The sequence below is a fragment of the Carica papaya genome, unplaced genomic scaffold (genome assembly GCF_054855325.1).
Source record: "Carica papaya isolate Zhongbai unplaced genomic scaffold, ASM5485532v1 h2tg000021l, whole genome shotgun sequence".
Taxonomy (NCBI): Eukaryota; Viridiplantae; Streptophyta; class Magnoliopsida; order Brassicales; family Caricaceae; genus Carica; species Carica papaya.
In genome coordinates, this window is record NW_028277152.1 from 112,569 (window position 1) to 126,423 (window position 13,855).

Genomic DNA, 13,855 nt, shown 5'->3' on the forward strand with positions numbered 1-13,855 from the left:
GTTACAACGCTATCTATTTCTGCATCATCTATCACATTAAGTTTTAAAAAGGTTTCATTTGGAGCTACAAAGAGATCTGCTCTATGATCACTTTAGTGGAAAAGAAGATCTGTGGTTCGATTTGAAGGCAGATACTGGTGATGGCGGAAACTCGTCTTCTTCGGTTGCAGGAGTACTTGGTCAGCGATTTTTTTTTAATTTTTCTAATGTTTCTAATAAGGTTGCATTTACTGAATTGGTAATCAGGATATTTTAACTGGTCTATTATACAGTCGTTTGGTACTATGAGCTGCTGTGTTTTATGAGGTATCTCTTTCTTCTTGTCTATCACATTATATTTCCTGGGTTTTGGTATGTTTTTCTTTTTTCTCGCGTCGCTGGCAAAAGGAAGGAGATCCTGACCATTCTTTAAAATTGTGCTGTAAGTGATGAAAATTCAATTTTTATTTTAATGATTTTGTATAATTACTTGTTTTAGCAAACCTGCGAATTGTGGCTGTCTTACTTACGCTGGCAGGTTCTCGGTATAGCCTGTGGCGTGCTTTACGGTCTGTGAGCGACAAAAGAGAGAGAGTGTGTACGAAGAAGAGAACCAGAGCGACAGAGGAAGCGAGTTCGTATGAAATTTTACCTCATTATTTTATTATCTGATTAGTCAATTATTTTTATTTTTTACTAATTAATCAAATAAAAATTTTTAAATTATGCTACCATAACCTAGTTGAAGGATGGATTTGAATACTAAAAATCTACGTGACGATAGATCGATACGAACAATGCAAAACAAACAAATTATAATTAGAAATCAAAATTGGAACAAAAATACAAACAAACTCAAATACAGTTACAAATCCAAGTACACTGAAAGAAAAATTCAATTGATTTTTTTTTTCAATACCAAATAAATGAAACAAACAATTAACTCGAGTGAAATTACAAAAAACTAAAACAACAAATTTCAACAACAAGTAGGCACTGAAATTCTAATACAATTACAAACAAACTCAAATACAATCACAAACTCAAGTAAACCAAAACAATAATTACATTTAGTACTTCAACTTTCCCAGATAACAAACATCTCAAACACAATAACGAGAAACTACAACAAATAAATTACTTCTACCCTTACAAAAAAACTCAAGTAAACCAAAACAAAAATTACATTTAGCTTTTCAACTTTCCTAGCAAACAAACATCTCAAACACAATAATGACAAATTACAAAATACAAATTACAAACTACCCTTACAAACAAACTCAAACAATCACAAAGTCAAGTGAACCAAAAGAAAAGTTACATTTGGCTCTTCAACTTTTCCTGCAAACAAACATCTCAAACACAATAATGACAAATTGAAACAAATAAATTACAATTATCCTTACAAACCTACAAGGAAAAAGAGTAAATCCAACTATCAGCCCTGAAAATGAGTATCTCGTTTTTAACATTTGCAGGAGTTGAAATGATTAAAAATTAAAACAACTTAGCATTAGTTTCTCAGTGAATTTCTTTATGTGTACATTAATATAGCAATACTTGAGGCTGTTTTTAATGTTATGTTGATAACAACAAAATTGTCCTCTTTTAATTTCTGTTCTTCTTGATTTCAGTCGTCTTTTTTTTTTTAATTTAAAGTTTTGATATACGTCCATGCCAAGCTGTGCATATATTGCATTTAGTTGCTATTGATTTTCTTCTTATTTTAATTACAAGGTAAAAGAGTCTTGATCATTTATAAATTGATATGCTCATTTTTGTGTAGTTGTTGTAGATTTCAAATGTCGAAAATCAGGTAAATAAATGCATATTTAATATTATGTTTTTTTGATAACTAGTTAAAATTCTTTTTCTTTGTTATTATGAAAATCTTTAGGCAAAAAGTTAAAAGAGAGCTCAATCATATATTATCTCTGTTTTGTTCTCTTTTGTGGGTAACACTGCTTGAAACATGTTGGGTTATAAGATATTCGTAAAATAAAAAGTTTATTTTCCTATGCTTATGACATAAAATTTATTTTCTATTACATATTTTCTTCTCTATTTAGGATTATTTACTTGCAATATTTATCTCAAAAAAAAAATATTTACTTAGCAATATTATTTTTGTTTACTTTAATGTAGGATTACCGAAGGTTATTATAAATATTAGTGAGCACTTTTAAGATAAATAAACATATTTTTTTTATCTTTTTGGTAGATAAAATTTTTTAAACTTGTTAGTGTGTAACTCTTTAGGCAAAAAGTTTAAGATGGTCCAGGCGTGTCGCTTGTGTTTTATTCTTTTTTGTTGGTAATACTCTTTTAAACGTGAATTATGAGGCATCCATGAAATAAGAGGTTTGTCTTCCTTCTTTTATCGTATTTTTCAGTTTAGTTTTGCTTTTTTTAGTCCTAATTTATTTTTTAAAATTTTCTGATAGAGTTGGAGAGAGTTACAACGTTATTTATTTCTGCATCATCTATCACAGTAAGTTTTAAAAATATTTCATTTGGAGTTACGAGGAGATCTACTCCATGATCACTTTAGTGGAAAAGAAGATCTGTGGTTCGATTTGATGGTAGATACTAGTGATGGTGGGCACTCATCTTCTTCAATTGGTACGAAGAGCTACTGTGTTTTATGTGGTATTTCTTTCTTCTTGTCTTTCACATTATATTTTTTGGGTTTTGATATGTTTGTCATTTTTCTTGCTCGTTGGCGAGAGGACGGAGGTCCTGACCATTCTTCAAAATTCCCTGTAAGTGGTGAAAATTAAATTTTCATTTTAATTATTTTGCATGTTGATTGGTTGTAGCAAACATGAGAACACTGGCTCTCTTACTTACGCTGGCAAGTTCTCAGTATAGTCTGCTGTATGTTTTACGGTCTGTGAGCAACAAAAGAGGGAGAGTGTGTGCGAATAAGAGAGCCAGAGCGGCAGAGGAAGAGAGTGCGTATGAAATTTTACCTCATTATTTTATTATTTGTGTTGCATACTTCTCATTTATTCTTTCAATTGTTGCAACATTTGCATCTTCAGTATGATGAAATGTTCCCTTCACTATTCAGTGATCATCCTAATATATTTCCTCCACACCTGTCCACAAACGGGAAGCTGAGAACTTGCTCAATTCTGGTTGGTGGCTTCCTAAAACACTCAGTATCTCTTGTATTTCTCTCTCTCTCTCTCTCTCTCTCTCTCTCTCTCTCTCTCTCTCTCTCTCTCTCTCTCTCTCTTTCTTTAATCATTCTTAAACTTAATCTTCAATCTTAAAATGGGATTGAATGATTTCTTCAGTTGCTTGAAAGTTACTTGTTTACCATTTGTAAAATAATATGCACTCGTTATAACTTTGGATTTATCTCATAAATAGTGGTAGATCAATATTATTTTTAAGAAATACAACGTAATTGGTGTTTTTAGGGTAATTTGAATAAGCTAATAATTTTCTCAAAATATTTTACTTTTCTTTGTATGGTCTGCTGGTTTTCCATTTGGATCATGGCTAGTAGACAAAATGAGTTGTGGTTGGCAAATATATGATATCATCCTTAGAGATATATTTAAAATTAGATAGTTAGAATTGTTATTTTCAACTAAGATTAGGAATTGAATGTTGATTAACTTTTATGTATTAAAGCTGATAGGTATCAAGTATTTAGTGAGAAGCTAGTGATGTGTTCAAAACTAGATAGTTAGGACTGCTTTTTTCAGATAAGACTAGGAATTGATGTTGATTTACTTTTATGTACTAAAGTGCATAGGTATAGAGTACTAGTGATAGGCCAGAAAGTCTTTGTTTGATTTCAACTCTAACACACTGATTGGTTAGTGTGCGAAAAGGACCTTGGATTTGAATCTTTTTCGTTGCTATAATGAGGATATGGATGCTCATGTTACAAACTTGAAAAGAACTTAGTTAACATATTAGAAGTGTCTAGAGAAGATAATCAATATAATTTGATTCCCACAGAAAAAAAATATTGATTGATGGATTCTTGCTGTTTACTTTGACATCTAATCTTTCTTGAGAAGTTCCTTAGGACATAAAGTCTTCATTCTCCTTTCCTACTTTTTTTCTCCCACGACCTTTGGAATCTTATCCTACCCAATTTTCTTAAGCTGCCACAATTCTTCTCAAATCTGGTTCCTAATATTGTATATCCAGATTAAGAATCAAAATGAGTCCAAGTGTTATTGTGACCAAATTCAAAATTTTGGGATAATTGCAAGGGGTCAAGCGATTCTGGGAAATGTGAGTCCTTTGTACTTCATACAAAATTAAATTGAATAGAAATGAAGCAACTAGGATTCCTACATTAGTCCTCATGCTTTGATGTCATATGAAATGATTAATTCTTTGATCAATTATTCGAAAAGCAAGCTGATTGAAAAGATCGAGTCTGTTTATCTCTGATAAAACAACTTAGAATTGTTGTAACCATGTTAATTATTGTTTGAACTGTGATCTGTTTGGAAGAGAAACAAAACCTTCCTTATATTATTTACTTCTTCATCTAGAGGAGGATTGTTAGTTGACCATCTATTATATATATATATATATATATATATATATATATATAATATCTGGTACTGTGTTTCGGTGCCATTGGTTGCTTTAAATTTGTGATATGTTATCTAATTTATCTTCCAAAACTTTTGCCAATTTTGGAAAATCTTTGTTGCACTGTTTATACAGGTTGGTGAGGATGATTCTGTGATCATTATGACACATGAACCAAATTGGATTCTTGATTGGTACTGGAATGATGTTTCTGGAAAGAATATCGAGCACCTAATATGTGATTACTTAAAAGGAAGGTGTAAACTTCGATTGGCAGGGGACTTACATCATTATATGCGTCATTCATGTGTTCAGTCAGATAAGCCTGTGTACGTACAACATTTACTTGTGAATGGTTGTGGTGGAGCTTTTTTACACCCAACCCATGTCTTCAGTAATTTTTCCAAATTTTACGGAGCGGCATACGAGAGCAAGGCAGCCTATCCTTCTTTTGATGATTCAAGCAGGGTAATCCCTGAATTTAATTTTGTGTCTATACATATTTAATTGTTTTATCAGCTTCATATATGTATCATATTTTCTACTACATGCAGATTGCACTGGGTAATATTCTAAAATTTCGAAAGAAGAACTGGCAATTTGATTTCATTGGCGGCATTATATACTTTGTGTTGGTTTTTTCGATGTTTCCACAGGTGAATTTCTGCTCAATTTTTTTCAGTTCTAGAAAGCCATGCCTGTTAGTTTAACTTTATATGTCCTTGGATCCTCCTTCCATAAAAATTAGGATGTCTTTAGTTTCTTCTTTGTATATGTACTAGTTTGCAGGGTGCTAAAACTTACCTTGGTGGAGTCCTCTTTCTCCATTAGGATTATGCAAAAAAATAGTTTTAACATGTAAATATTGCTGTGGAGCTGGAATATTACTCATTTTTCCTTGTAATCTTCAGTGTAAGCTTGATCACATCTTGCAAGATGATTCATTTTCTGGTCACTTGAGGAGTTTCTTTGGCACAGTGTGGAATGCTTTTATGCACGTGTTGGAGCACTCTTATGTGTCCTTGGCTGGTGCTGTGGTATTACTGATAACTGCAATTATTTTCGTCCCTTCAAAAGTTTCTCGGAAGAAACGAGTAATAATTGGAATCCTTCATGTTTCTGCTCACCTGGCAGCAGCTCTGATTCTTATGCTGCTTTTGGAACTGGGTGTAGAGACATGCATTCAGCATAAACTGCTAGCAACATCTGGTTAGTTTATTAGCTGTATGTTGTTATTTAATAAAATCTTATAGAAAGATGTTATTTTAATAGGATTCACCCGGATCCTTACTTCTGTGTTACTTCAATATCTTCTGGTTTGTGTGGCCTAAATGCCTTCTTTCACAAAAGATAAGTAGACCAGGAAACTCTTGAAGTTAGGGCAAAGATTGACATTTGATATATATATATATATATATATATATATCAAAATATGAATATGAGGAATATTAAGATGATAGTTTTTATCATTTAAACAATAACGCTATTCATTTTGAGGTAATGTGTTAGTATTTTTCTTTCTTCAGGTTACCACTCTTTGTATCAGTGGTATCGGTCAGTGGAAAGTGAGCATTTTCCAGATCCTACTGGCCTTCGAGCTCGTATAGAACAATGGACGTTTGGTCTTTATCCAGCATGTATCAAGTATCTTATGTCTGCTTTTGATGTTCCAGAGGTAAGATATCTCTCATCTTCTGGTGATAAATGTTCCAAATAATATTCTAAATTATTGGGAGAAATCTTATAGGTAATGGCAGTAACACGGAGCAATATTTGCAAGAATGGGATACAGTCACTCTCTCGAGGGGGTGCTGTCATTTATTATGCTACTGTCTTCCTCTATTTTTGGGTTTTTTCAACCCCTGTGGTTTCCTTGGTGTTTGGCAGCTACCTGTATATCTGCATTAACTGGCTTCACATCCACTTTGATGAAGCCTTCTCCTCTCTTCGAATTGCCAATTACAAGTCATTTACACGATTCCACATAAAGCCTGATGGCGACCTTGAAGTTTTCACACTTGCAGTTGATAAGGTGAGAAACTAGTCAACATTTAATGGCATATCTATGGGTCTTAATTGATCAAATATGCTTCGGTAATTTCTTCAAGTACTAATTTTCTCTTGTACTTCCTTTTAGATTGCAGTGTTACTGTTTCCTTTTATATCTTGGTGTAGGATATATTAAGAAAAGTGAGAACATAGAACCATGTGCAGTTGCCTTATATAATGTCGAGTGTTTTTTTTTTTTTGAAATAAAAAGTATAGTGTGTATAATTGATTCACAAGCACTAAGGAGGTGCCAACCCATGTACAAAGTGTTCACATATCAATAAAGATATCAATAAGATCTCCAAAATCCTTGATTGAATAAAAAGAATGACCAAAACAAAAGTACTCACGGTCTGGAACCATCTATTCATAACCCTATCAATATCTTCATCTACCACCTCAAAAGTTCTCATGTTTCTCTCTTTCCACACTACCTAAAATATAGCAAGAAGGACGAGATCCACATGTTTGTTAACACCACTGATACCCCTCCAGACCCAGATCTCATTCCTTACCTACTCGGCCATCATTTGACTAATCCCCAGCAACCCATAAACCATAGTCCATAACTTGTATACGAACGGACACCAAAGCAAGACATGATTACAAGTCTCTGCATCTCTTTTACATAGAAAACAACTGTTCATCATTATCGTTTACCTTCTCATCAATTTGTCTATTGTCAGTATACACCCCATTGGCCTCCTACGTGAAGAAAGCTACTCTGAGAGGGGCTTTGACCTTCCAGATTTGTTGAAAATGAAACCTGGTTTTTGTAGTATTATGCTTAGCCAGGTAATTATAGAAAGACCTGATGGCATTGAGACTCAATACTGGTTGGTTATTGCTATTATTTTGCTGACATGAAAGACAAAGTATTTAGAAACATCTCGTACTCGTTAATCTCTCAATCATTGAGATTTCTCAGCATATTTACCTGCCACTCCCTTCCTTCTTATATCTCTGAATGATTCACTGACTGTTACTTGTGTTGTGTGATAGTAAAAGTCTGAGAAAACTGATCTCTAAGTGCTCCTCCTTTTAGCGACGGATCCTGCCAAAATCTAATTTTGTCTCCCTTGCCAACCCTCCAACTGATGCATACATATCATAAATAAGATGTTATTTTTTTTCCACTATCCTAAGTGTAAACATCACTGAGGGGCTAGGTAATCTTATTTGGATGCTAGACTCCATGTGTGGACATAATATCGACCTATCTAATGGGACTTACAAGAATGTTGAGATTTTTGTCACTTAAATTTTTTTTCTATGGAACTAACTTCTTGGACTGTAAATAGCCAATGGGACTTATAAGTAGTTATTTTGCACGAAAATGAAGAATTGCACTTGATGTATGTAATCATTTTTATTTCCTTGTGTAGTAATGCAGTTGAAACCTTAACAAGCGGTCTCATTTGTTTTAATTTCTATCCTATTCCTATTGTTTGTTTTTTGTTAATTATTAGCATATTTGATATAGACATATATGATAGTTTCCATGTTCTCATCCTTTCTACCTCTAGTTTCAATTCCTTAGGGATGGAATTCCATTTCCTTCTTCACTATCATGTGGTGTAGAAAGAGAAACATGAGAGCTTTTGAGGGGGGTGGAAGATGAGATAAGGTTAAAGATAGATGGTTTCAGACCCTTGATTTTTTGATTATGGGTTTATCCTCTTCTTGCACTGGAGGAATTTAGGGGACTGTATTGACATTAATCGGTTTGTACATTCTTTTATACACGGGTTTGCAACCTCTTAGTCTTGTGAATGAATCATATCTTACTATTTTTATTTTTATTTTTTAAAAAAACTATTGACAATACCATACCATCTCAAGTTGAATAGAAGGAGAACAAGTTCCCATTCTGGTAGATATGAGAAGTGAATGTACCTTCCAAAATCGCTTTTTTTGCATGAGAGGTAGGTCGTAAATCTATTTTGACCATCGACAAATTGATGAAAAGGGGAAGGATCCTAGTGAACGGCTGCTATCTTGGTAAGAGGGCAGAAGAGACTTGTGACCATATTTTACTACAATGCCCCTAGTGTATAAGCATATAGGGCATTGGGCATCCGTTGGGTAATGGTGGATGATGTGAGAAAAATGTTATGGGCTTGGAAGAGCGTTAGTGGTAGGAAAAGTCGTTTATCTTTTATTCCTCTTACAATTTTTTATGTAGTACGGAAAGAGATGAATAGAAGGGCTTTTCAAGGGGTAGAAGATGATGCTGATCAGGTTAGAGCTAGGTGTCAAACTTTTGGGTTAGTTGACTAGGGGAAAATTTTTTTATTCCATGAAGATATAGGAATTTTATCAATTGATTGATTGACATGTAAATATCTTTTGTACATAGGTTGACATCCTCTTGTAATTAGTGAATACTTTATACTTGTTATTTCAAAAAAAAAAAAAGAAAAAAACCATATCATCTCCAAGGATTTCATTGAAGAGAATGTTATGACATTTCTCTTTATAGAGCAATAAATACCTAGTTATCTTTAGGATCCCTATGACACTTATTTAGGAAATAGCTTATATAGTAATGTATGGATGGCACAAGTTTTACATGGGAAAGTATTATTGGAGGTGGAGGATCTAATAATATAGGGATAGTACTTGTTTTGTCTAATATATGCAATGCCCAAACTAATCAATTTCCCAAAAGCTTGAAGGTGAACAACGGAAGTTGGGGCCCATGCCCATACAGGTTTGACAAAAAGTGACTTATAGTCCCAGGTTTCAATGATAAACTCAAAGGGTGGCGGGAAGAATTTAAGGTGGAGGATTTTGCTATTTAGAGTTGTCAAGAAGCTTGCTTCGATTGAGGACAAGTTTAAGAGGCGGGACAAGGAGGAGTTAGGCTAGGATTGTAGGAAGGAGGAACTCCTTGTGCAGTTATAGAGCCTTGATGGCTTGGAGGGGGGATTAAGGTCTTTCTGAGGAGGATGTCAAGAAGCGGAGGATCAGGCTTGTATGGGCCAACTTAATCCTCACGGAGGAGGTTGCTTGGAAACAGAAGTTTAGAACCAAATGGATCAAGGAAGGAGATAGAAACATAACATTCTTTCATTGTATGGCAAATCTTAATAGAGAGTGTAATTACATTGAGGAGTTAAAAGGTAGGAAAAGAGTGGTTAAAGGGAATGATGAATTGAGAGAGAATGTCAAGTCTTTTTTAGAGTTATATACTGAGAATTTGAGTTGGAAACCGACCTTAGATGGCCTCAACTTCAGTAGGTTGAGTAGTAAGATTGCATATATCTTGAACAGGTGTTCTCTGAGGAGGAAATCTATGAAGGTATTTCATGTTGGAAGGGAGACAAAGCTCTGGTTCTGGATGGATCTAACATGAAGTTTTATCTGCAGTACTGAGAACTTCTAAAGAATGATCTTGTGGTTGGAATTTCACGCTATGGGGTAGTTAGTAAAAAGATTGAACTCAGCTTTTTGGTTGTTCATCCTGAAGATCTAACAGGTTTTCAATATTAGAGACTTCAAGTCTATTAGTTTAGTGAGCAGGGTTTACAGAATTATTGGTTAAGTCTTGGTAATAAGATTAGCTAAGGTGGTTGGAAGTGTAGTGGGAAATGCTAGCATGCTTTTGTGAGGGGAAGACAAATTTTGGATGTTGCCCTTACAGTTAAAGAGATTGTTGATAACATTTTGAGAGAAGGAAACCAGGGAATGTTGTGTAAACTTGACATGGAGAAAGTGTGATTATGTTTCATGGAATTTTCTAGTTTACATGATGGAGAGGTTGGGTTTCAAAGTGAAGTGAAGATCCTGGATGAAGACCTGCATTACCACATCTGCTTTTGCAGTTTTGGTCAATGGCCATTTGTCGTTTTCTTTAAGGCTTCTAGGGGCCCTAGATAGGGAGATCCTTTGCCCATTTTGCTCTTCATTATTGTCATAGAAGGCATTAAACAAGCTATTGCTCAAGGCGAGAGAACTTCATCTTTTCACAGGAGTGAAGGTGGGTAAGCAACCGAAGAGGTGAAGGTAACTCATCTATTCTTTGTGGATTATATTCTTTTGTTCCGGGATTTGAGCCCGGGAATATTTTCAATATTAAACGTGTTTTGTTGTGTTTCCAAGCCGTCTCAAGTTTAAATATCAACATGGCTAAGATAGAATTAGTCCAGTTGGGCGAAAAAGCCGGGTATTTGGCCAATATTATGGGTTGTAAGAATGTCGATATGAAAATCAAGTACTTGGGCCTCTGCTTGGTGCCAAACTCAAAGATACATAGTGGAACCAAGTGATGGGTATATTCAAAAATCGTCAGGCAGGGTGGAAGAGAGGCTTACTTTTAAAAGGTGGAAGCCTTACTGATATGTTTCGAAGAAGATTAAAAGGCACAACAGAGAAAATCTTGAATTTTTTGTTATACAAGAACCTAGCATATGTGAGACTTTATGGAGGATTTTGGTGATTTGATAGAGATGATGATTAACTTGTAAATACTTTTGTACATGGGTTGCACCCTCTTGGTGCTCATAGCAGTAAGTTTATTAGGACTTTGTGCTTATAGGCTTATTCTTGGTGTGAGTTTATTATTTCATATTCAATTAGGATTTTTGGTTGCTATCTGGTATAAGCTATCCAATTAATTAGCTTATTTTTTTTTCAGTAAATTTCCTAGTTAGGTTTAAAAATTCCTTCCTCGGTTGTATTTTGATGCTTAACTCTAGTTTAGTTGTTTGTAGATGATTCTAGTTTAGTTATTTGGTAGACAAGTCATTTACTTATCATATAAAATTGAGTTATTAATTTGATTATTGAGATGTAAGATTTCAAATTTTGGTTCTTGATAAATTTTCTCTTACTATTATGCTCAAATATTCTTCATCCTTCATCAAATGGGATATAATAGAAACTAAATGGAGATTGAACGGAACGGACCATTAGTGATTATCAGCAATCCTAGATTCTTCTCGATAGTATGCATCAAAAGACTGATTTACATACATGAAAAGTGGTTCTATGTTAATTTTAGACATAGTAGTGCTGGGGTTCGAGATATTAGTATCTACATATTATTTATCCTGTCTGACATGCAGGTGCCCAAGGAATGGAAGTTGGATCCTGATTGGGATGCTGAACCTAAACAGCCACAGCAGATGAGCCATCTAAGAAAATTCCCAAGCAAGTGGAGTGCAGCTGCTGCTCAGCAGGACCCAGTTAACACTGTTAAAATTGTTGATCGCTTTGTGATTTCACGTACAGATAAGCCTGATTCTGGAGTTGGTAATGGGTCAGTTACTTGCTGATCCGGGATGCTCACGATTTTAACTTCATTTTAGTCCTCACCATTTTTTTTTTACTGGGAAGAAATGAACAAACAAATCAAGGGAGGAAATTTACTTCTCTTTCTGGCTTCGTGCAACTAGGCTTTGATCTGTTCCAATTTGTACATATAACTAGATGACATATATTTCTTTTGAAGATTCATTTTACAGTATAAAGTAGGTAAGTATCAAATTGGCATGCATCATTGGAGCTATAGTATGTAGTAAAATCATTTGTAAGCATTTTGAGAGACTAGCATTCTAATACATACAATATTCTGTAAGCATGTTTATGCATTAGGAATTTGATGCATATATGAAAGATAATTACTATTCTCCAAATGTGTGGATGAAATATTGCTGCTTTAATACATATAGAGAATTGTTGTTTTAATACATATAGAGAACTCAAAAAGTATATATGTTTTGATTGTATTAAATGATTGATTAAATTGATTATTAAAAAAAATTGTAGATAAGTAACATAGTTAATTATTTATATTTTAACATAAATTATTAAAATTTATTGTAAAACTATGTTTTATCAAGTCCTTTAAGAACCAAATTGAGCTTGGGTTTGGACCAAGCTGGGCCTAGATTAGGCTTGGCCTTGGGCTAGGTGAGGCCCAAGACAACCTGTTTTGGACCAAGCTACAACTGTAACCAAGACTTTTTGAGTACTGATGCAGAGTTGTTCTATCAAATTCAAGATCAGTACAAAATGAGGTGTAACCAAATATTTAAATTTTTTTTGCCTATTCTATATAGGGTTGTATAATTTTATTGCCAGAAAATAATGTTACATCTGTACTTTATAATAAAAAGTAAAAAATTCTTATTGTAATTTCATATGGGGTTGTTATGTGGTATAATCCATATTGGTTTATTTAAACTTAGATGGTTAGGATTGTTGAGTAATGTTATGAACTAGACATTGATTGATTTTTTATGTATTGAAGTTATTAACTACTAGTAAGTTTGTGGAGGTAAGTTCTTGTTTGATTTTAGCTATAAGATAGTGGTAAATTATCGTTTTAAGGTAAGCTAGAGGAGAAAAAAAATATTGCATATGTAAGTGACTTTCTTTTGGATCTAATTCTGAAAGATAATACATATTTTGAATACAATAACAGTTAAAAATAAATTGTAATTGAAAAAAAATTTGACAAATAAAAGTATCAAGTAAAAATAGTTTATAAGATGACATCACTAATAGAACATGAAAAAGAGTTTGTAACATCGGAGTTAGGCAGCAGTTTAATATACCTCGCAATAAATATACTCATTTGCTGCATTAAGTGTGTGTATTGGACCCTAATAGTTTATGTAATGTGGCCTCCGAAAGTATTGCACAATGCTGCCTTTGCAATGAAAAAATAAATTTTTTTGGCACTCGAACTAAATCTACTGCAATATTATATCCATGAATTTTTCAACTACCTAATTTAATAAAAAAATACAAAATGTAGATGGAGAGCCAAGCTTTCTTACTTCATTAAAAAACTATTACGGTGTAAGTGACAAAGAAATTTTAAATTAAAGATTTATCACGTGTTAACTTTTACTTATATTTAGATTGGAGGATTATTTTATTTTAAGAGTTTAATTTTTAAAAATCTATAAAGTACTAGTGATAGGGCAAGAAAGTCTTTGTTTTATTTTAGCTCTAATACATTGGTCGGTTAGTATTGCTCTAAGATATTCGATGTAATTGGTGTTTTAAGATGACTTGAACTATTTTGTAGGTTTTTGGAGGTAGATGACTTTCTTTTATATGGTTTAATGTTTTGCTCATAGTGTGTTGTTAGAAAGATGGTGGTTGTTGGTTATTATGTGGTATCATCCATAGTGAATGTTTGAAGGATGTCCATTGGAATATTATTTTACAGTTATGAAAAGTGAACTTAGGGATTAGTGCTTAAGAAAAAGAAATGTTTGGTAAATTTACAACATTAGCTATA

At 33.4% G+C, this 13,855-nt stretch overlaps 1 protein-coding gene across 1 annotated transcript; it reads left to right on the forward strand.

Annotated features, from left to right (window-relative positions):
* The first annotated feature begins 4,650 nt into the window (after positions 1-4,650).
* On the forward strand, positions 4,651-12,236 carry LOC148239691 (uncharacterized). The gene is made up of 6 exons (XM_088212203.1): positions 4,651-5,016; positions 5,103-5,204; positions 5,460-5,757; positions 6,075-6,223; positions 6,296-6,580; positions 11,667-12,236. Exons 1-6 carry the CDS (start codon positions 4,711-4,713, stop codon positions 11,874-11,876), a joined length of 1,350 nt encoding a protein of 449 aa, XP_088068329.1. The 5' UTR covers positions 4,651-4,710; the 3' UTR covers positions 11,877-12,236.
* The last annotated feature ends 1,619 nt before the right edge of the window (positions 12,237-13,855 follow it).

What these genes read in the sequence shown, in the direction of transcription:
- LOC148239691 (XM_088212203.1), top strand. Translation starts at nt 4,711, where the DNA reads ATGACACATGAACCAAATTGGATTCTTGATTGGTACTGGAATGATGTT. An exon ending in TTTTTTCGATGTTTCCACAG is followed by an intron (nt 5,205 to 5,459) that starts GTGAATTTCTGC and finishes TGTAATCTTCAG; the next exon opens with TGTAAGCTTGATCACATCTT. An exon ending in CTGCTTTTGATGTTCCAGAG is followed by an intron (nt 6,224 to 6,295) that starts GTAAGATATCTC and finishes GAAATCTTATAG; the next exon opens with GTAATGGCAGTAACACGGAG.